Source organism: Thunnus thynnus, chromosome 19 (genome assembly GCF_963924715.1).
Source record: "Thunnus thynnus chromosome 19, fThuThy2.1, whole genome shotgun sequence".
Classification (NCBI taxonomy): domain Eukaryota; kingdom Metazoa; phylum Chordata; class Actinopteri; order Scombriformes; family Scombridae; genus Thunnus; species Thunnus thynnus.
In genome coordinates, this window is record NC_089535.1 from 28,192,758 (window position 1) to 28,216,148 (window position 23,391).

The window sequence follows — 23,391 nt, forward strand, 5'->3', positions numbered from 1 at the left end:
ACACTAGAGACTAGCAGACATGTTTTCCATTATTACTAGCTGCCATTAACTGAGATACATTTGCACCATTGTATTTGCACACTTCATGACCTTGGAATTATCAGCTTCTATCTGCATGTGATGTGGATCAGCAAACCAGCGTATAGGTGTATTAACAATGACGTGCAGTAGATTGTGATGTACTGTGGGATGCACTTAGCTCTAAATAGATGCTCTGAAGTGTTGTTAGGACGAGTGTGCGTCGGTTTAAGTGTACTGTGTGTTGGCATTTTGAAGAAGTGGGACACACTTTCCTGCGTACCTAATGGTGCGTGAACGTGACTTAAGTGCTCCAGACTGTGGGTAGTGGGACAGACCCTATTCTTACCTTACCATGCATTGCATTTTTGGCATTTAAATAAACAATGCAACTTCTTTAGGGTAACTTCAGCGGCAGTGACTTACCCGGAAGAGTTTATGCAGTCTCAGTGCAGCTGAGCAGAAAACGAAACGGATCAGCAGCAGCCGAAGGAACTCGTCACCGAAGAATTGCAAAAAGGCTTGATCTGTGAAGAAAGCCAGATACAATAAGTGCTGAGACAAGGAGATGACATTTTTGATAATCATTTACACTTAAATCATTTGTCAAGAAAAAAATAACAAACATTCACTGCTTTCAGCTTCTCAAAAGTGAGGATTTTCACTGGTTTGAATAGTTGCTCTAACAAAACCAGTACTATGAAGACTGAAGTAGTGACGGTTTTACAGACTAATGTCTATACAACCATCCAATACCATTTCAGAGCTATCAATTCCAGAAAAAAGACTGAGTGAGGCTGTACTTGAGCTAAACGCTACCATCAGCATGCATCAACATGCTCACAAGGACAATGCTAGCATGCATATGTATTTACCATGTTCACCCTGTTGGTTTAGCATGTTAGCTTGCTAATATTTGCTAATTAGCATTAACCACAAAGCACAGCTGAGGTTGGTGGGAATGTCATTAGTTCTGAAGATATTTGGTTATAAACTACAGGAGTGGACAAAATGAGATTTTGACCAGATGATGGCGCCAGATGAGAAGTCAGGAGATCAAAGTTCTTACTATTCATCCTCTAAGGAACATTAATGTGTGAACCAAATTTCATATCCATCCATCTAATAGTTGTTGAGATATTTCAGTCTGGATTCAAGTGCTGCTGGACTGACTGACTGACATTGCCGTACCTGGAGCTGTACTGCTAGCATGGCTAAAAAAAATGTTAAAACATGCATGAAAACAAATGATCCACAGTCCAGTCTAATGTCATACTCTTCATAATATACTAGCAGACATAAAAGAATGGATCAGAAATACTGTATACTACCTATGGTCCGTGATCGAGTTATCATCTGGCCGATGTCATGGTAGACTTTGCAAAGGAATTCTTGAGCCCTCTCCCACAGTCCTCGCCGCACGTTGTTTAAGCCGCACACAGAGGAGAAAGCCAAGAGTGGGCTGTAGAGGAACAGAGTGAAGAGACTCCCACGCTGAGACTGATCTGAACAGGTAAGAAGACACACGGTCAGAACATACGACACATTTTATCTGGTCACATAAATACGGTGATCTGAGTACATCACAAAGATACATAAACCAGTAAAAACATTTCATTTACTTTAAGGTAATATTCTAGATTTTTCTTATTATCAACAAATCTCATGAAAGACCACAACCAACAAAGAGACTTTTGCTGTAATGATTTGTTGTTGTAGAGTGACACACACCTTGTACACTCTTGGGATATACAGTAGGTGATAGTAGGCACACCAGAGGCTGGCCAAACAGATTTGTGAAATTCTATTAACATAAGCAAAAGACAGAAAAGGTTATATGAATGAGAATATACATTCTTAGTGTGATCACATGATACAGATATTTTTTTTCAAAGAAATACACGTGTTCAGGTACCTTGTAGGCTGTGCTGTTTGAAGAATCCACAATGACAAATAGTGGCTTCCTGGTGAAAGGGAACAAGTCTCCAGGATGAAGGCTGCAACATTACAAACAAGCATTAGTCAGTGTCAGGAAGCTCCATTTATATCCCAGTAAACTCATGGTGAACTTGCTGGGATAGAAGATATATGAGTAGTTTCTCAGGTTGTGCACACAGTTAGAGTTACTAATCTGAACTTAAGCTTTTCCTAAAAAGTTAACTGAACATTTGATGACATCAGACATGATGAGTTAGTTTCTCACCAGTGCATTTCTTTCTGGGCCTGATTCCTCTTCTGCACCGTCTCTCCATTCACCACGTCTCGATTCGTATTCGTGAGAACTCCTCCAAAATCATACGGTCCTATCAGAAACACCCACAGATAAAAGCTTCATTGCTTCAACTTGAAAAGACAGATTGTGACATGTAGATCATTGTAACTCTACATGATGTATGTATGCTTTTAACACATGATGAGGTCACTACATCTAACTTGATGAAGAACATTCTTTTTTAGATTGCGGTTTTACAGATTGCTTTGACAAATGACTTGACACTAACAAACAAAATGTTTCTGATCTGACTTTAGTTTTTTTTCAGTCTGTTTTGGCTTTCCGTCCACACTAAGGTGGCATTTTTCACACCAAAACTCAAAAACACGGACGTCAGCCTGCTCACATGCAGTCAGAGGCCATCTGGCAGAAACTTATGAGCCCACATCAAATCACTATTTCATGCTGGTTCAATTGTATGATGGGAAGCTTTACAAAAACAACTTGAAAATGTTTTCACATGTTAACAGTGTTTTCAGTGTGTACATAGTCTCGGAGGCTGAGTGCTGTGCTCAGATATACACTAAAATGCAAACAATGCACATGTTGGCCTTTTAATTTGTAAATGTATAATAATATAATATTAATATATATACATACTTTTGATTGGTGGAACAACAGTGGCAGACTCTGTTCTAATAAATGTCATTTTACCTTCATAATCTGAATGTCCAGCAGGGAAGACTCCAGTAGCTGACAGGTAGACAAGCAGAACGCTGTTTGCAGGCAATTCCTAGAAATTAAAGCAATGAAAAATAAAAGATAATGTAGCTAAGTTATACCACTATATCTATGATATATGATATGACTATGATATGAGTGCAACATATACTTGAAAGGCTCAAATGAAATGACTAAAAATAGCTCATGTCTAGGGATGCAGATGATAACCTATCCAAATATGGGTGCCCAATAGTTCAAATCTCCCCTAGTCAGTAAATAACTTGACCCTTAAGACAGGATGACCTCCCAACTCATGTATCTTACCATTAAAACAATGTTTGGATGTTTACATAAAAACGGCAGAGGAAAGCTGAGAATCAATCAGTAACAATGTAACGCAGCCGTGTGTGTAATACTTGAAGTGACATATCTTGACAACTTTGCATGTCTAATAATAAACTATTAACTTAAGTGACATTTAACCGGGAGAGGTTAAGATTGAAGTCAGTACTGACCTTAAAAGAGGCAGACAAGAAAGTAAAAAGCTGGCTGAATGTTGGCTTGTAGAGCAGATACTTGTGAGGGTTTTCTCTTTTAGCTGGCTTCTCATTGGGCTCCTGTGGAGAAACATTTCAAATAATTATCCATCATATTTCAAGTTTATTTGATGTACAACAGGGTAATCAGTCCTCTCGGCAGCAGTGGAAACTAACTAAGTACATTTACTCAAGTACTGTACTTAAGTTTTGAATTTTCTGTTACTTTGTACTTTCTACTCCACTACATTTATCTGACAGCTTTAATTACTTTACAGCGGTCCCCAAACTTCACATGAAATCAGTTTGTAGTTGTGTCTGTTTGTCCTGTTTCAGATGTCTATGAGTTGCCCCTTTTAACTTTGTTTCAAATTAATAAAACCCAGAGAGGGAAAACTGCAATATTTCACAAAAACACAAAGATGAGAGAAAAGGTCTGGAAAATGAGTCCAAATGTATCAGAACTTTCTTCTTCTTTCCTACACAAACTATCATCTGACAGTCCCTCAGATTTATCTGGTGACTCTTATTAAGTCCTGAAGATCCAATAATGACAACAAAATGCTGCTTATGCACTGATTCATCAGCATTATTAATGTACTTCATTAAACATATTTGTAGTCACAGCTCAGTTTTCTGCAAAACAGGTACTTTTGCTTTTAATACTTTGAGTAAATTTACTTGTTAATACTACTTCTACTTTTACTTAAGCGGGACTTTTACTTGTAATGGAGTATTTTTACATTGTGGTATTTCTACTTTTACTTATAAAGGATGAGTACTTCTTCCACCACTGTCTCTAGGAGGGTATCCATGCAGTTATGTGTTCATTTGTTCATTAGTCAGACTCCAGCGGGGAATGATGCAACTCTGGAGGGAACGATGCACTCAGTTATAGCTAATTACAGGTCTGCTATCACGGACTAAAACAAGGTGACATACAGGTATTTGCTACCGACTGGTCCTGAGAGAGACTGCATTATTTATGAGACACAACATGTTTACTGTTGCCATGGTGAGAATATTCTGCTCTGAGTTTTGACATTCAAATACTAAAATAAAAAGAGGATTCACATGAGAAAAACAACAACACACTGAAACTCACCAGCGTTCCTTGTTTAGAAGTCTGTGTGGCCAGGTTGACGGGTTCCCTCTCCAGAGCTTGAAGCATGCGGAACATGTCGATGGTTAACTCGCTGAACTTCACCTAAAAAAAAGGAAGAAAGCAAGACTCAACTTATTATTAAGAGATTTGTGGATTTTAGGCAGTGTCATGATGTTTTTTACAACACAAAAAATTAGTTTGAAGGCTAAAAACACTTGTTTACTGCATTCAAAGACAAATCAGGGCTAAAAACTAAGAGAAAAAAAGGCAGTAAAAATCCTCTCAGAATTAGTTGAAACAGGGATTTTATTTTTACGTCAGTGTGGTTTTACAGCCAGCAGGGGGCACTGCACCTCCCAACAGGAGATGAGGTGTTATACAGTACAGACGCCTCAGATCAGACACACAGAGAGCAGAGAGGGTGAGATAACATCTCCATAACACCTGAATGTGTGTCAGGGGAATAAACTATACACTTCCATGGATACAGAGCTACTGTCAGCTAAAAAAGTGGGACTTTACCACTTTCCCAAACATGAATGACCTTTCTTGAAATCTCCTTACAAATGTAAATGTGTGATGATGGTTGTTTGAATGATATGTATTCTGTAAACTGCCTGCATTATTACACAGCCTGAAAACACACACAGATTTGGTTTACATGCACTTTACCTCCACTGCCTCCCTAAAATAACTGAAGGGCCGACATCAAACAAGTTTCTGGTTCATGTTGTGAGTGCTGGTGCTTCACATTTGCCTTACTTCATGTCTGCTTGCTCCTTGACTGACCTGGAAATCAATCTGGTCCACCATAATTAAGGACGTCTCAAAAAACCCCTTTTTATTGCTCAGGGGGATTGAGGATGGAGGATTGAAGAGGGTTGAGTGAGGATACGCGACAAAGTTCTTTGAGGAAGTCTTTTATCAGACAGATGATCAGGACATCATCGTTTTATACCCAGACAAATGACAGACTCTGGGATCATGTTATTCCCAAGTGGATGTGTAGTAACTTTAGGATGACTAACAAAACAACTTTCATATTGTTTCTGTGTCCCATCATTCATGAAGATTCTCCTTTAATGAAAGCCTGTATCTTTGGTTCATAGTCAGGAAGAGCAGACAAGTCTTTGACATGCAGTCTTTGATCCGTAAACACATTTTCTCACATGCGACACTATAAATCAGTCACTATTTTAATATGAGCCAGAATTCACTTCATCACTTCCATTTTCCCCCTTTAGGCTGATAAATTATTTCTACATGTAATCAGGCACTCTAATTATAACATAGACTATCAAATGATGAGCTAAAAAGCAAAATACCTATAAATGCTGGTGCAAATAATTATTATATGTAGAAGTGGCTCATGTACATGCAGTGCCTGAGAAGGGAGGTCAATGTACAAACTATGCAGGATGAATACAGGGTTAATTTAGTATGTGCAGATGCTTGTCAGTCCTTTTTAAGACTAATAATCAACATCTATTTTACATTATGCATCTCATGTGGGATGCATAAAGACGCTGGTGAGGAAAACAAGGAGACATTTAAGACAAATGAGAAGCATCCTTAGAAAAGCTAAATGTGCAGTGTGCTCCCTAAAATGTGTATTATACTATAACTATATGGTGACCTTTGCTTTCTCATCATATTGCTTTGTAAAGATTTACAGGGAGGGGAAGTGATAAAGCTGCCCTTTAGTAGTAGGGTTCCTACCTCAGACAATTCATATCCTGTATGTATCATTATTTTTATTAGAAAAATCAGTCAGTGAAGATATGAATGAAGATTCTGCTCTGGTAGAAGCAATGTCTTGAAAATGTAGGTGAACACTTCCCTTCCCCATAGTGTTGTGTTAGTGTTATGACCAGAGTGGAAATGCAGATCTGTGCATCAGACAGTGGATCGAGAAGCAGCTGACAATTAAACAATGGGTCTACTGCAAGAACGTTTTATATTGTTATCCTAAACCTCTCTGCAAGGTTTGCTCGTACCATTGTTCTATGTCAAATTTATCAAACTCTCTTAACTACACAAACTTGTTGTATGTTTCTTACTTTAACCTGACGAGTGTTACAGGTGGTCTTCCTCTGTCAGGTGTGATGAGGATGTCAGGTGCTTAGTAAATCAGCAGCCATGATGTAGTTTACATCACACTGATAATGCCATGAAAATATGATGTTTCTATAGTAGCCCAGAACGGACAAACCAAACACAGTCTCTAGAGAGGACCTTTTGTGTTTTTTGTGACCACTGTAGGTTCTCCTACATGCTTGGAAGGGGATGGTGAGGGGTATTCATTTGGTTGCAATCTGCAACCTCACTGCTAGATGCCACTAAATCCTAAAAAAAAAAAAAAACCCACACCGGTCCTTTGAGTCAAACAGGAACTTTTACTCCTGTTGAGAACTGCAGACCATCTGTGTGTGATTAGTGCATCAGGCCTGGAACACTTGTGAATTTCCTTCATACCTCAAGTTCACTTCAATCACTCGTACCTGTAACAGATGAATGAATGTATTCGTGTGAGTGGTTCTTGCATGAGACCCATTGGCTCTATCCTTATTGTTGTTATTTTGTTAAAGAATGGCAGCTGTCACAATACTACTGGCTGTGGTTAAAAACAGTGGGTTACAGTTTGAGGAGTGGTACATGGCATGCACCATCTATCAAAAGTTGGTTTACACAACTGACATACAGTACTTCACCCATACTGTAGTACAGTAGTGAAAATATCAGCAATGAGCACGACAGAGCTGCAGGTAAAACTGACACTGTTCTTAAGTGAAAAGCGTTCAGGTTTTTTTTTTTCCTTTCTCCAACATCATAGGTTTTTCTCCAACCAGATCAACAACTGTGTCTATGTGTTTGAAGTGTTAGGAACTGTAAATTAGAATTAGTGGGTTAAAACCTGGTTGTTACAGTTGCCGATGATTAGTGCATCTGCAAGGACGAGCTGCCCAACCACCATGCCTTGTTCCAGGGGAGGCACACTTCCCTCCTGCAGCCGGTTGCTGGTGACGACGACAGAATTGTTGTCATTCAGTACGACCACTGGGTCTGCCTGTTGTACAAATGGAGAGAAACACCAGTCAGCAGACAACTCACAAAAAGGAACTTCTTTATTTACCTGGCTGTCTTTCCAGAAAGGTGAAAAGTTGCACTAATGTTAGAATTTTTGTCTTACCCAGCCACAGACTACACAGTTATGGGACACATCTAATAAAACCATTTTGTAATATGCATGTTGGGCAATAAAACAAACAGTTAACGTTCTGAGTTACTTTATTTTTGGAGAGTGTATTACCTCTACAAAAGCTGCAACTTCCTGTAGCACTAGGTTCCATTCCAATTGGTCCTCTGTGTTGAATCGCTGGGTGTAATCTTCGATTTCCTCAGATAACTCCTGCAGGTAGCAGACAGGTAGGAAGATGCATATTTACAAATATACAAACACTTTTTTCAGACTACTGATTTATAAAAGAAGGTCTCATGCACATTACAGGATGACGGCCAACTTCCTCCAGTATTCTGAAAGGGGAAACTGGGAAACTGAAACAAAGTTTTAGTTTTCCTCCTGAAGCCAGTGTCACCAATCACTTCCAGCTGCCTGGATTCTCTTATCCAGCTGTTTGTGTCTCTGTGTTATTACGTGGCATCATATGGGCTTCATTTGTAAGAATTGTGAAAAGACTGCTGATGAACAAAAGACGGATAAAAAAACCAAGGTGTACCAATGATGGAGATGGCTAGGTGGCGAAGTTATAACACAATCACTGATTACATTTCCCCATTGTTAATTCAAACCTCCATTCAAATTAAAGCAATTTATACAACAAATGTGTTTCATCTTCATTCAAAAGTTATATGTAGTCACTTTAAGCAAGAATGTTCCCCTTCTTTCAATCAGTGTGCAGAACACACACATCTTTCATGTCCAGGTGCTGAGTCCAAAAAATTGTGGATACTTCCTGCTTCCTAGGGACTTGCAACACTGTCAAATGCTCCCTTTCAAAATGTTTTTCTTTATTACATTTACAGAGAGTACAACATTATTAGTCCAAATATCCTATTTTTTAAAAGGAAGCATTTGGGACTATGGGATACATCACGTATTTTCAGAGTAACGACAAACAGGTGTTTTGACGCTGGCGCTCTATGTTGTATATACTGTATATGTACTGTATATGATCTATCAGGTGTCTGTTCTCATAGCCACTGGTGAGATTACCATTACAAAGTACCAACATTTGTTTGTGTGTCCAGCACTGTAACCAGGTGGTCTTGGGCCAGGCTGGTCTAACTGACCCACTTCTCCGCTAAGGAAAAGCAGGATATTTTGGACATTCAAGTTTTTCCAAGAAGCATGAGAATACAGCCAAGCAGCTCTGTCTTCCAGGTAAGATGCAGGCCATGGTGCAGCTGCCTTCTAGTCAGACTTTCACCCAGGTGCCTTTCAGGTCCAACCCAAACCTCCATGTGAGCATCTCTGAACAGCCGCAGTGCTCAGGCTCTTGTTGCAACATTCATCAGAGCTCTTGATACCAAAGCTATCTGGCCTAAAAGGGCAGGACTGTGCCATCTCAAAAATGCACATATTAACTATTTATTGCTATCAGCAGTCTTCTAAATGCTAAAACATTTTCTTCCATTTCCTGAGGCCATCATGTACTGTGAGGAAGGACAATATGACCATGGTGGCCTTCATCTGTGATCAAGGGCAGCTGTGTTCCCATCATTTGCACAGGCAGGTAGACTAATCCATACTGTGGAACAATGCAGGGTTCAGATTTTAGGTGCAGATCTGCTGTCCGGGGCAATTCCCTGCACAGGAAATGGAAGATATAGTAAATCAGATCTGGGCACAGATTGCAAAGGCAGTCGTGTTTGTAGAAAGACTGGAACACACCACTGACAGTAGATGCATCCATACAGGTTAGGGGTGTAATGGTACGTATATTCACCTTTTCACTGTGTATACACTACTTTCTACTGTTGGAGTCCACAGCTGACAGTGATGATGCAATATGATGATGATTAGTGATTGTCTTCTTGTCAAATTCTTACATAAGAGTTCTATCTGGAAAGTTTTTGCAGTGAGCCAGTTCTTGTTGTGTGTTAGCTGTTGTGTTACCGTTACACCTTTTCAGAGAATACATTTCCTGTACTCGCCTCAGGATTATGGAAGAATTGTTTACCTAATTTGAATCACTCCTCACTGGCCGTTCATGCCCTGGCTGGCAGAAGCAGCTACTCTGTGGCTGTTCATGACACCTCCCTCTGTGCAAGGACCTGCTGTCTCATGTCATACAGAGCTGCTTGGCTCATGAGTAGTGCAAGTGTTATACAACCAAGACGGAGAGAGTGTCCTCCACCAGGTCCCTTAATAACTGTAAGTTGAGAGTGTTTGAGAAACGGTGAAAATCCTTTCCAGTGTGTAATTTCAGCATAATCTTCTTACAGGAATCCCAGGTGTCTCCATATCCAATAGTGTGACATTGAAATGAATGCTATGAATGCTACATGGGGTACACAGAGGGCGCGGGGGGGGGGGGGTGTTTATGATACAAGTCATAAAATTTTGCTTCCATACCTTCACCAAAACTTTGACTAGGTCCATCTTGTTGAGCAGTAAACAGACGACTATGTAGCGAGCATAATATCGAAGCTTCTTCACTACTAATTCTGGCCTAACAGAAGATGAGAGAAGATAAGAACTTGTGAGGTAAAACAAATCCACAGTAAAGTACAGTCACATTTCAAGCTTTGTTCATTAAGGCATAACAGCTTATGGTTCACTCATCAATCTGAGGATTACAATTTGTGTTTTTACATACGACTGGTCGTTGTCTGTGGTTGAGAAATTTTAAGAAATACCCTAGACTTGAAATTTGCTGAACATATTCATAATCTTTGGAACAAGAAAAGTGTTGTTTGGCTTCATTTTTAAAACAGCAGAATATATGAGGAGTTCACAATTTTTTCTAGATGTTCACCCATAGACCATATAAAAATATCTAAAATAAAACTAGGCTATTTTGAAAAAAAATCGAAGTAAAGTCTATAGTGCAACGACAATAAAGTCAGTACTGGACTTCCACTGTCAGCGCTTGCGTGACAATAGAGATGACATGGCGTCTAGGCTATGTGATGATGCAGTAAATGGAGGTCAGGGGTCGCCTCCTTCCCTACTTGCAGATTTGCAGAGATGTGGGTAAAAGAGGAGCGAGACGCCGCATATGACCCCTCCACAGGGAAGCATAAATAAAGACAGAAGTCCATCATTGAAGCAGACTGTTTTCTTAGTCTGACAGGTAGGTACATACTGTAGCCTTTTTATTTTTATAATGACGGCACATTGTGCTACTGCATGTTGTGATTATTTTGTATTTAATATTGAAGTTTGCCTCGCGCTGTGCATAGAGCTGAATTAAACAGGGACTTGCAAGAATGACTTTAAGTGTATTGGCACGTCTGGCCAAGTGGTGCTATCCACAGTACTGAAAGGAGCGTTGAGGGATTTCATTCTGGTATTTTAAATTAGCATTTAACCTTTTGTTTTGTTGTATACGATCTATGTGTCTGCATGAGGAAAGACAAGACGTGAACTTGACATCACATCACTGAGAGTGAAAATATTGCACTACTTGATGATTTTTTTTTTTTAAACGGATTAAAATATTTCTGCGAATGCAGTGGTCAAGTTCAAGTTTCTTAATTATTTTATTAAAGCTCATAATTATTTGATAAATGTTACTGGAACACCTGCAAGAAAAAGTCTAATATGCTTCATAGTCTACATAGGCCCACTGTGGCTCTGATTTATTTTCATGAATAGCATCTGATTTTTTCACAAATGGCGCCCTGTATGTAGGTCTGCATTTCACTGCAACAGCTCACTTCACTGATGCATTTCATTCATTTAGTTAGTTACCTGTCAGAAGGTTAAAGCTGCACTGATCAATATTTTTATATTTACAATAGATTCAATTACTATGTCAGATATGAAAGGGATCACAGAGAGGCCTTTCAGTGTCTTTCAGCTTATTATTTTGGTTTTCTGGCCCACAAACTCTGATCAACCTTGTTTCCAGCAGCAGCAGCAGGAAGCTGATATGTACACCATATCAACTTTAAAAGGTGATAATATTGTGTTTACAGCTTCTTCCACTCTGCACAAGTAGTCGATTAATGCAGCTTTAACAAAATTGAATGTCCATACGATTTATTATATGCCAAGTAAAGGCAACGACAGTAGTTAGCAGCAAATAACAATATTTTAAGAACTTTAAGAATTTTAAGAAGGATTTTTTAAGAAGTGTTTCTGGAACTTACCTGTCCTCTTTGTTGACCTGAAAGTAGTAGGATCGCTGACGGATGGCTGAGTAGAATGAAAAGGCCTCATTCAGGTAACTTGTTTCTGAGGTACGAAGGCTGTCAATAAAGATTAGAAAATACAAAGTGTATTACTGTCTCTGCGGAGCACATTTCATCTGCGCTTGTGTGCGCAAATGTGAATACATCTAATCAGTTAGTCGTGCATTCAAATTAACTTTAATTATTTGTGCCATAACTCTTGTTTTTGAATATTTGTTTGAATTTTATACATCTATGAGAATTCATTTAATAATAATAATTACATTATTAAAGGACCAGTGTGTAAGATTTAGTGGCATCTAGTGGTGAGGTTGCAGATTGCACCCAAATGAATATACCCCCCTCACCCTCTCCTTCCAAGTGTGTAGAAGAGTCTACAGTGGCCACGAAACTCGCGAAAACACAAAAGGCCTTCTCTAGAGTCAATGTTTGGTTTGTCCGTTCTGGGCTACTGTAGAAACATGGCGGTACAACATGGTGGGCTCCGTGGAAGAGGACATCCTCCCTATGTAGATATAAAGGGCTCATTCTAAGGTAACAAAAACACAATGATTCTTACTTTCAGGTGATTATACACTAATGCACATACTTATGAATATCATATTCCATTTCTGCCTTTCTGATAGATGCCACTAAATCTTACACACTGGTCCTTTAAATTAAGGTAATGTATTTTTGTTCATACACCCTCAAGCTGCCCCACTTGCAGGCAAACTCTATTATCTCAGAAATTATATCGTGACCAAAAGTTGTAGAATGATTTATAGTTAGAGACTTAACTATTTGCAGAAGTATTCTGGCCTTTTCTCTAATATCAAAAACTATTTGAAAACAGACAGTGAGACCGTGATGCATGCGGCTGAGACACAGTGTGACTTACTAGTAGTGGTAGTAAAGCTGTCCAATTTTGGATGCTACTTCCCCAATCTGCCATCTCTTCAGCCCGTAGCGACTGTCCAGAACCTGCCTGTCAATAAATGAGAAATTATAACACTGAACACCAGACAATGATGTCATTTAACACCTGGCAGTGACAGAACATCTGGTAAACACCTATTACATGTACATCTGTCTTTGGGCAAAACTGTGACACTGTATATGTCTCAAAGCTCATTCAAACAAATTGATTCAACTCAGTATGTTTAGTCATTGCTGAATTAATTCAACTAAAAATGTGACTGCTGAATCGAATAGCCACCCTTCACCTCACAGAAACACAGCACTCTTCATCCATCCATTCTGACTTTGCAAACACTTTGTGAACTATTACAATAGTAAGAGATGGAAATAACCTGTGCTGCTGCTGAAATTTCCACAGCTTAGTGTAGACATCAAATGTCCGTCCAAAGTAGGACTGCCACTGCTTGTGTCCATACTGAGGAAGGTCTCTGCAGCAAAGAGCACAACAGACAGAGGAGAGATAAGAAAACGTCAAATACAGCCTGCAATTAATTTCAGGAAATACAGTTGTTTGCACTCATGGTGCTTTAGTTCCTGTGGGTGAGGAGAGTTTTCAGACTTTTCTACACATGATACCGGTGAATGACTTTGGAACATCCAAGGAAGAGCCTTGACCTTTTGGTCCTTTACACCAGTAGTCAACACTTCAGTCACTTTTCTTTATGACCAGGAGATTACTCTACACAGTAGTGACATTAAAACAGACCTCAAAAACATATCCAAATTAAGAGTTCTACACTTCAGTGTCAGCTGAAGTACGTGATAAAAACTTTGCTCATGGTGCCCACTTTGTTAAATGTTTTTTTTATCATAATATCTCTATGTGAGAATTTTGTAAAAACAGGATTTTGGTATACAAAGAAATACAAAAATTCTCGTTAGCAAATTTTAAAAAGAAAAAAAAGAAAATAGTATGGGACAATAAATATTTACTGTCCTGGTATCTATGAATTCCTGTCTTCCAATAATAAATAGAAATCCTTATTTCATTTAACCATGTAATCTTTACAAAGCCCTAATTTATTTGCATGAATTCATAGTATTAAAGGAGCCCAAATGAACATTGAACATGAACATGTTTTTCTTGCTGTAATCATTCCTCCTGTTCATGCTGACCATTAGAAGATCCTTTCATAATATACTTATAATGTCACATTTAAAGGGTACAGTGAGTGGGGAGGAACAGGAGGAATGATTACAGCGAGGAAAAAACCTCTTTCACTGTTCATGTGGACACCTGACTGTTGACCCGTCCATTAATGTACTACAAAAGACCATACCATTACTGAGTAGTTGCCAGGCGGCATCTGATCTGATGAATCCATTCATCTATCACATTTCATGACTGTAACAGTAGAAGGACAGGAGAAGATGCAACAGCCAGCTGGATTTTTTATTTCGTCCGATATATTGATCAGCCGATATTGTCAGTTTAAAGTTATATAGGCAGCATTTTGTATTTATTTGATCCTTTTGTTTAACTCAAGGTTAATATATACGTACATGTTAGTGTTTTTTTAATTTATAGTTATTTATAATTATGAAATTCCCAGTGAAGCTTACTGTTTCAGTGCACTGACTAAACTGTAAAATATCATACCTCCATCACAAGTGTTTGATAACCACATTTGAGAGATCATTGCAAAAAATGTGCGTTTATGTATATATTCAGTATAAATAAGATCATCTGCAAATATATTGATATTGGAATTTTTTGTACTCCCTAATATTGGTGATGGCATCTGTCCAAAAAATCCAGTATCAGTCAGGCCCTGTAAGGCCAGTCAGAATACTCAAGCTCAGTGTGAACGCTAAAATCATTTCACATGGCTCTGAGTGTGTGAGCCCTTTAAAACGGGTGCTTTGAGCTGATGATCGTGCCATTCTGTTGGTGATACAAACACGACCAGAACGCAGCATCACTTCTGACTAATTCAGCACAAACCCGATGTGTCACTCAGCTGAGATCATAACAAACACGACGTACCAGGAGTGGGTGTTTGTCTGTCTAATCGATTTATCGTTTCGTGCATTCCTCTATCAATCAAGCTCCGGCCTGGCGCTTTTCTGTTTCTCTGTCAGTGTTGTCGGTGTTATCCTGTTGGCTCACCAGATGACAGGTTCACTAGCTCAGCAGGAAAACTGCTACTCCAGATGGCCGGTCTGTCTGTTTGCACTCTACAGTCTTTCTGAGCGTATTGTGATTTTCACGGGAACCATATCAGAACAAAAACATTCAAGATCATTTAACACACAAGAGTCAACCTGAGGATTTGATCTAGAATTCAAATATAAAACATCCTGCTAGATTCAGGTAGGAGCACCTGAGTAGTCTTAAGAAGATTGATGCAGTTTCAGTTTTGAGGCAAATCTGTTATTTATTTGTTTTCAGTGCTGGAATCAGTGCCAGCAGCAGCATTTTCAAAAATTTGAACTGAAGAAGAAGAATGATATTGAGATTTTAGGTTTCCTAATGCCACCGATTTAACAAAGACAAGGTGTCTCCTGCATTCTATGATCACATCCTCACAACCTACTGCTCTCTCAGCAGGTGAGGCAGCTCTTCATATCACTGATGAATGGAAATTCTGAGAAATCACAATGATGTGCACGTATATGGTAGATTCACTGGAATTTTAATAGTTTATTAAATTATGTATTTAATATATCCCTGACATATGAAACAGACTGACACAAAGAAAAAAAAATGTAACTTTGGAGTAGGTGGGAAAATAAGACCTATTGGTGTTTTCTAATATCTTATTTATATTTCTAAATCAAGTTTAAATTCTGTAATATGTTTACTGGACTTGAAACAAAAATTACTAAATGAGGAAAGCAATTATTTACAGAAGAAATGCTGGCAGGTAAGGTTATTATTTGTTAAAGGTGATTTAGTATCACCTTTAATTTAACCTTTTATATATTTTAATAATAGAATAATCGCATAAGTCAATTTTCAAGCAAAAAATGCCAAAAATGTGATGGTTCTGGGTTCTTAAATGTGAAAATGTGCTCCTTTTGTGTTCTTACATTATAGTAAATGGATTGTCTTTGGACTTCGGACAAAACAAGACATGTGATGACTCTAGGAAATAATGATGGGCGTTTTCACTGTTTTCTGATCTTTTACAGACCTCCTCCAGAGCCACAGAAGACATGATACCAGTGTTTTCACAGTAGCACTCCTGCTAATGACTAAACTGATTTTGATGTGTATCAGTAAAATGTTTGTAACACTGAAAACTGAGAATCTCATTACGAGTATATTACTGACAGCAGCAGTCAAGCATTTACTTTACATAGATATGTTAGTAGGTTACAGTACCAAATGAATTTGTTGAAGCCAGTGTTCAACTGTGCATGTTTGTGGTTCAAAATACTAACAGTGTCTAAGATACAGAAGGATAAAATGTATTCCGATGGAAAGCTTTTGATAGTAAGTTTAAACCAGTTCGATGGGCAGAAAAAGGAATCAGTGCTTGGGGTGCCTTAGAAAAAAAAAAAACAGCACTCCTGTTTTGGATACCTGCAACTTAGAGTTTACTACCATAAAGAAATGAAACATACTGTACACCAGTTCACAGATATGGAGGGACATTCTCTGGATAAAATGCAAGCAGTTAAATAGACATCAGATATTTTGGAGAGAGTGTGGATTCTTTTATATGGATCACTAGAGCTGAGATGATTATCTGATTTATCCATTCGTCGATAGTCAGAAAATGAATCGACAACTATTTTGATAATCAAATTATAGTCTAAGTCCCTTTTCAGGTGAATATTTGTTCCAGCTTTTTAAACGTGACAATTTGCTGCTTGTCCTTGTCCTTTATTATAGTAAACTGAATTATTTTGGTTTTGGATTGTTGGTCTAACCCTAACCCTTTTTTTTTTTTTTTTACGTGTTTTCTCAATAAGTTAATTGAGAAAATAATCAGAGGATCGATAATGAATATAGCCCAATCACTGTAGCCCTCTAGATATTTCACTCTGAAGAACTGTACTAGGAAACCATAGATATGTTGTTAAAATGCCATTAATAGCAGGTATTACAGGTGATTACAAGAAAGTAGGGAAAAGTAGCTTCCTTGACTCAGGACCAACAACTTGTCATTTTTGCAGAAATCTTCTTGATGGAGACACCACATATTTTGAGACTACAAGACGGAACTGGAAGAAAATGGGAAAGTGGACTTATGGATGACTGACAGAAATATATCTCTCAAACTGTTTACATTTTTGTTACTGCTATTATTTAATATTGAAAATGTCTTGCCGATAAAAAATTCTGAGTGACAAAAAAATAAATAAAGATGACAGTATATAACTGTGATAGTGGAGCATCGGTTAATCTACAACCATTCACAATTAGCCTATTAATATAAATAGGTCAGTGATGTTCAGCTGGTAATTGCTTCAATTACATAATCACAAGGAGAAAAAAAAGAAAGAAAAAGGTTTCAATTTCCAGATCAGGAAAGTAGTCAAATATCTGCCATAAATAGAAGCTGGCAGAATGTCAGTGAAGCAGGCGTACATGCTGTTATGTTTATTAACAGTTCTGCCTGAGGAAGAAAGTGCCACTAAAGCCAATAAAGATGGGAGATTAAATTCCACTGTGTGGATATTTATCATCTCACAACAAAACGTCCAAAGCAGATACAGGATTAGATGGGTGCTTTGGTGGGAACACACATAATAAATGGTTCCTGCTCCTCATAAAGACAGACAAAGAGGATGAGGAAAGTTTGAGTTCTACATGCAGAGGTTCTTTCAAAAACTATCATTGCCGAACCCCGTATTATGTTCAATGACAACATATTAAAGTCAATTCATTTTACAATATCTGTACATTGCAATTGCACATTTCCAGGTCTATATTTATATTCTGGAGCTCTACTGGAATATCTTTGCATGATTTACATTTAAAAAAACTCCTTATTTAACTCATACTGGCCCTTATGCGGCCCCTCAGTTCAGCCATTTAGCTCCTGTCTCTTTGAGGCCCCGCCCCTCCTGATGAGCCCACTCTGTGCTGATTGGCCAGCTCTTGGAAGCTGTCCCTCAGGAGGCTTCTGCCAACTCCAGAGGGTACGTCAACAAACTATGAAACTAACTGTAGTAGTGCGATTTCACTACTTTTTCTTGTTCTTTACTCAAAATGTCAACTTCTCATAAAGATCCGTACAAGTTTGAGCCGAAGCTGTCGACAACTCTCCACCGCTGTCAGTCTCCTCTGCCGCGCTTCACACGCACACGGAAGGCTCAGACCCGCCGCGGTGAGAAAGAGCAAAGTAGCAGCGAGACAGCAACCATAAATGACAGCAAAACGCAGTAGAGACTGTCTTTATTTATGTTATTTACTTAATGTATGTGCACTCTTTTAATTTGAGCTCAGTGTGTGAGAGTCTCTGCTACAGCCACAGTGTTGAGCGGAGGTGTGTGGGCGTGTTTGTGCTTTAGAAGTAACCGCTCTGAAACAATCGGAAAATAACGTTTTATTGATCTGATTCACCGGCTTTCTCACCACCAGCGCTCCCTCTCTTCATTCACTCTCTAGCTCACATGACCGCAGCTGCTCTCTCTCTTTTTCTCTCGTCTTTTTTAAAATGAGTCGGGAAGCCGACAGAAAAGTCTAACTTCATTTTTAATGTTGTAAAACAAAGAGAAATGTCCTCCCCTCGTCCTAGTAACGTTTTTGTCCTCCCTCATGGCAGAGTTTACAGCTCTGATCAGTCTGATCTTCATCACGCCTCTGAATCCGGAACACCTGCATGCTATATAAAAGCAAACACGGAGGCGGAAGGACGGACCAACTATTCATACATTGAATTAAAATGTGCTATATCATGATAGGTATCGTTATCAGGATATGAAATGAGCTATATCGGGATATGAGATTTTGGTCATATCGCCCGGCCCTACTGGACAACGCAAACAACACATGGAAAAACCATAGCAACAACCTTAACAACCAAGGCTACGGAACAACAGTTATGGGCATGTGCAACGAGCTGATGTCAGCTCGTCAGCAAGGCAGAAAAAACATTACAAACTAAGCTTTCAGAGCAGGTTGAAGGCCTAACTTTTGACTTGCAGGGAGCATTTCTACATACTTCAAGTTTTGGAAAACTTTGACCACGTTTAACATCCAACATCATAACAGGATATAAATAAAAGAAAATTTCAAAAAGCAGAATATGTCCCCTTTAAGAGGATACCCTAATTTTTTTCTCCTGATGTTTATTCTGGCACGTAATCTCGGGGTATCTGCAGATACTGAGAACCTCTCCAATACCATTTCCCAAATTTAAAATCTGTATAGCTCACTGCACAGGAATGACATATTTTCATATAGGTAACAAGAGGCCAGGGACTGCAGGAGATTCAGCAAGTGACTGAACGAATGGAATGCACTTGAATTTTCTCTCCTCCACACCCTTATATAATAGACACACTACTTCCTCCAGGGGTACTAGACATAAATTGTTTGCTGCAGAGTTATCATATATGAATGTACTTCCTCAGAGTACTGGGCTAGAATTTTAGATACACCCCCTGGTGCATCTTTTGCATGGAATAAATTTCTCTTCTTGGCTTTCTACTTGCAAAGCTTTTATTGCACTTACAGTAAGGTAATGACAGTAGTTATCATCAACTTGAGAACTAAACCTGGTTCACTGTCTCTCCTCTGCTGCGCTGTGTGCACAGAGGTGATACACAGAGAGTAGAGGAGAGTAGCGCGACAATAACTGAGAGCAAAACGCAATAGAGACTCTTATTGAGCTGAAATGAAACGAGTGCACATAAATTTGTTAAATAACATAAATAACATAGTCTCTACTGCGTTTTGCTGTCATTTATGGTAACGCTGCTCTCCTCTGCTCTGTGTTTCACCACAGGTGGGGATGAGCTCTCCATGTGTGTGCTGCACACACAACGGAGCAGAGGAGAAACAGTGAATCAGGTGAGGTACGCAAGTTGATAACAACTACATTCATTACTTTACTGTAAGTGAAATAAAAGCGTTGTGAGTAAAAAGCTAAGAAGAGTAATTTATTAATGTAATCTGCACAAAAGATGAACAGACTCCAAATGACGAAAAATATTGCCGTAAAGACTGGGATGAAACAGTATACATTTTTCTATCATCACATGATATATATCATATCTCACAGCCCTAATGCTTGATTACAAAAAGAAGGAACACAGCAGAACAGATTAAATACAACAAAAGCTGACCTTAGCCCATTGAAGAGTTGTTTGGACTTGTCCAGGAGATAGCAGAAATCTGTGACAGTCTTCCTTTCGCCTAATGGAATATCATCCTCAGTCTCAGCTCCAGTCATGACAGTGACTTTTCACACCTGATTACCAAAAAAAACAAAACAGAAATAGTGTATATAGACTGTGGGGGGTACTGCATTAAAAAAACAATTACTGGTTAGTTATAAATGGTTAAAAATAGTACAACATGCAGCAAACACAGCAAATCTGTACCAATGTGAACGACTGATATGTTCATGTTAAATAAGACATGCATTTCAATTAGTGAGAAGAAACTACTGATATCTAAGTAGACGTCGCCGGTTGCAGAGTGTCTTACAGGTGCCCTACTTACATATGAATAGAAATAAGAAACTATGGAGGAAATGCGTCACATGGTCACCTTTTTTAGGTTGACCTGGGCTGTCCCAGATTTCATTTTCACAGTGACTGCAACCTCCAGTACGCTAAGATGGTGCAATCAGGTCAAGGCAGCACACAGTCAGGTCACATTTTTCACCTAAATACTAACTTTATTAGAACCATTTGCAGCCAGTAAAATGTTTATTCTGCCTCATGAGTGACTGACTGTATCATGGCTAGCTTTAGGAGATGTGTGTGCCTATTTATGTATGATGGTGGGAGGCTGTTAGTGTCGCCAGAGAAAGCCTGCAGGATCACCTCAGCTGCTGTACATCCCGAGTACTATCTCCAACCAATGCACTACTATAAAACCTCCAGCATGCGTATATCCTGTTATCCTTCATTAGGGTCTGATATACTGTAGCTATACCTCAATAAACGCTTCTCGCCTCGGACATATTGTTCTAAGATGATAAAAAAAATATGCAGGTATTTTCCTTGCAGGACTGAACACTACACATCCCACAGCTCTCATTCACTTTACGAGAAAAGAGCTCACGCCGCCGCGGTTTTTGACGTGAACATGACGGGACGTCTGCGGACGCAATGATTGGAGAAAGAAACTACAATGAGCCGTGCACGGCGAGACAGGACACATACATGAAATACTTCTTAATGAAGAAAAGCATGTCACAGCAAATGTGCAGAAAATAACAAGGACTCGGTCAATGGTTGCTAGTTGTGAATTGTTTATTATTTAATATCCATACTGAACGTGTAATGTAAACTACTGTGACAGTGATGCCCTCGAGGTAACATTAATCTACCAAACTAGCCACTAATGGGACCAAGCCTAATTTAGCCGTAAGCTATGACATGGCTAATGCTCTGTATCTAACGTTATATCAGCCTTCCATCATCCCCAACATCGTTCAATTAAAGTCAGGACACGACTCCATTAACGTCACAACTAAATAAACACCTGGACAACAAACGCTGACGACGATAACCAGTAATATGTGTCAGTTACACCGCCTGGTTAACTTACATCAGTTTGAACCTCCCTTGCTTGTGTAATTCACATTTGTTCCTACCTCGCCAGCCGGATAACGTTGATGGTGAACAGGACAGAGAACCACAGAGATGCTTCTCACAAATCAGTGCAAAAGCCACGACGAGCTGTGTCGGTGAAGCGGCGCCTTTCTTGGCATCTCACTGCGTGACTGACACCCGGACCGTTGTCTGCTGAGCCTGTCCTCCAGCAACCTGCTGAAGCCTAATGTTACTCCGTATGAAAGGCTGTTGTCCCGTAGCAGGCACAGAGGCTTGGGAGGCAGCGGGAGGCAGTGGGAGGCAGGGTGAGGAGGTGAGGAGGTGAGGACAGCTGCTGGCTCCGTTCCACTACAACTGGCTAGCTACTTCTGGGTCAACATTTTCAAAATAAAAGCGTCTTCTGCTACTTCTTCTTCTCTTATTGTTTAATGGCGGTTTGCAAACAACTTTCAGCTGCATTACTGCCACCTTCTGGATTGGAGTGTGGATCAGAACAATTATTATTCTATTACATAAAAGGTATACTATGCAGGATTTGACGTTGGTGTTTGTAAAGACAGAGTTGAGAGAGATAGAGATAGAGAGACTTTTAATGCCTTTTAATAAAAACCAAGGCACTTAAAAATAACACCAGGTATAGCTCCTACCCATTGAGAGAAAGTAACATAAACCAAAATCACACCCCACGACACCCTTTAAGCCATCCACCAATCACGCCTCAAACACATGCACACACACCCCTCACCCGCACCGCACATGTTTGCATACACACCCACACACACAGCTGCAGCCCTGTACAGCAGCATTCCTTATAAGAAGACCAAAACATATCAAGCCTTCCCCTTCAGATACATATACAGAGACCCTCCTCCCTCACACTACAAACAGCCCTTTCTATACACCACACCTTCTGAAACCCAGCAATATCATTTACCAGACTGTAATGAGCATACTCAGCCCTTAGAGACCAGCCCCTCTAACACTAACACTGGCTCTACCGGCCCACAGGCCTTCACTTTATTCCTCCTTGTGAGCCAAGTAGCCAGTTTAGCCTGCCCAAACAGAAAGTTCATCAGCACACTTCACAGAATACAATGGTCCCAGAACGTACAACCCCACAGAAAAAAGAGCCCCCATTTTTCCACATAGCACATTCAACAGAGCAAGAACTGGTGACACACAGCTACATTCAGTGAACACGTGCAAAAGTCTCAGGAAATTCTCAGGAAAATTAGTCACTAGGGCTTCATGAAGCACCCTCCACCAAACATCCCCTGTTCTTTTAAAGCCCCCACCTAAACCTTTCCATAGTCTGCCCTCTCAGAGCGTCCTGCCACTGATGCTCCCTGACGTCCTGCAGAGCTCTAATGTTTCTGACCTTCACGGCAGCTGCGTGCAATGCCTTCCCTTCACAGCCTCCAAACTCCCAAGGCTTGGAGTAGCAAAGGACAACAGCCCCCCCCATGCCCTCCTCCTGCCATCCTTGAGTCTCAGCTGACACTGTTAGGGAGGGAAAACTCCCGCACTTCACTTGGCAGTGACCTTAAAACCTCTCCCCTCAGCCTCTCCCCTCAGTCTTGCCATGACTGCTGAGGTGTCTTCCACCCCGCACCTTCAGCCTGTCTCAGATGATCTGATCTCAGATTTTGTCAAGGACACGGCTCACTGGAAATGATGAAGGGCTGTCCTAAAGACCTTGGATTGGTTCTGCAATTCAGGGTTTTTTTTTTTAAACTCTCTAATTGTTTCCACACATTTTTAACAACAAAACC

The 23,391-nt window shown here is 39.6% G+C and overlaps 1 protein-coding gene across 1 annotated transcript in view; it reads right to left on the minus strand.

The window, feature by feature from the left end:
* The window catches only part of scai (suppressor of cancer cell invasion), a 28,594-nt gene extending 6,608 nt beyond the window's left edge, over window positions 1-21,986 (minus strand). Inside the window, exons 1-16 of the mRNA XM_067574212.1 lie at window positions 21,661-21,986; window positions 20,180-20,304; window positions 13,267-13,362; window positions 12,855-12,941; window positions 11,933-12,031; window positions 10,191-10,287; window positions 7,905-8,003; window positions 7,509-7,661; window positions 4,595-4,696; window positions 3,469-3,570; window positions 2,945-3,023; window positions 2,222-2,321; window positions 1,934-2,015; window positions 1,750-1,822; window positions 1,350-1,523; window positions 445-545 (exon numbers count right to left, since the gene is read on the minus strand). Of these exons, the coding sequence (XP_067430313.1) occupies window positions 445-545; window positions 1,350-1,523; window positions 1,750-1,822; window positions 1,934-2,015; window positions 2,222-2,321; window positions 2,945-3,023; window positions 3,469-3,570; window positions 4,595-4,696; window positions 7,509-7,661; window positions 7,905-8,003; window positions 10,191-10,287; window positions 11,933-12,031; window positions 12,855-12,941; window positions 13,267-13,362; window positions 20,180-20,286 (1,551 nt within the window). The 5' untranslated portion in view covers window positions 20,287-20,304; window positions 21,661-21,986. The remainder of the gene's footprint in view (window positions 1-444; window positions 546-1,349; window positions 1,524-1,749; window positions 1,823-1,933; window positions 2,016-2,221; window positions 2,322-2,944; window positions 3,024-3,468; window positions 3,571-4,594; window positions 4,697-7,508; window positions 7,662-7,904; window positions 8,004-10,190; window positions 10,288-11,932; window positions 12,032-12,854; window positions 12,942-13,266; window positions 13,363-20,179; window positions 20,305-21,660) is intronic.
* Window positions 21,987-23,391: the final 1,405 nt, after the last annotated feature.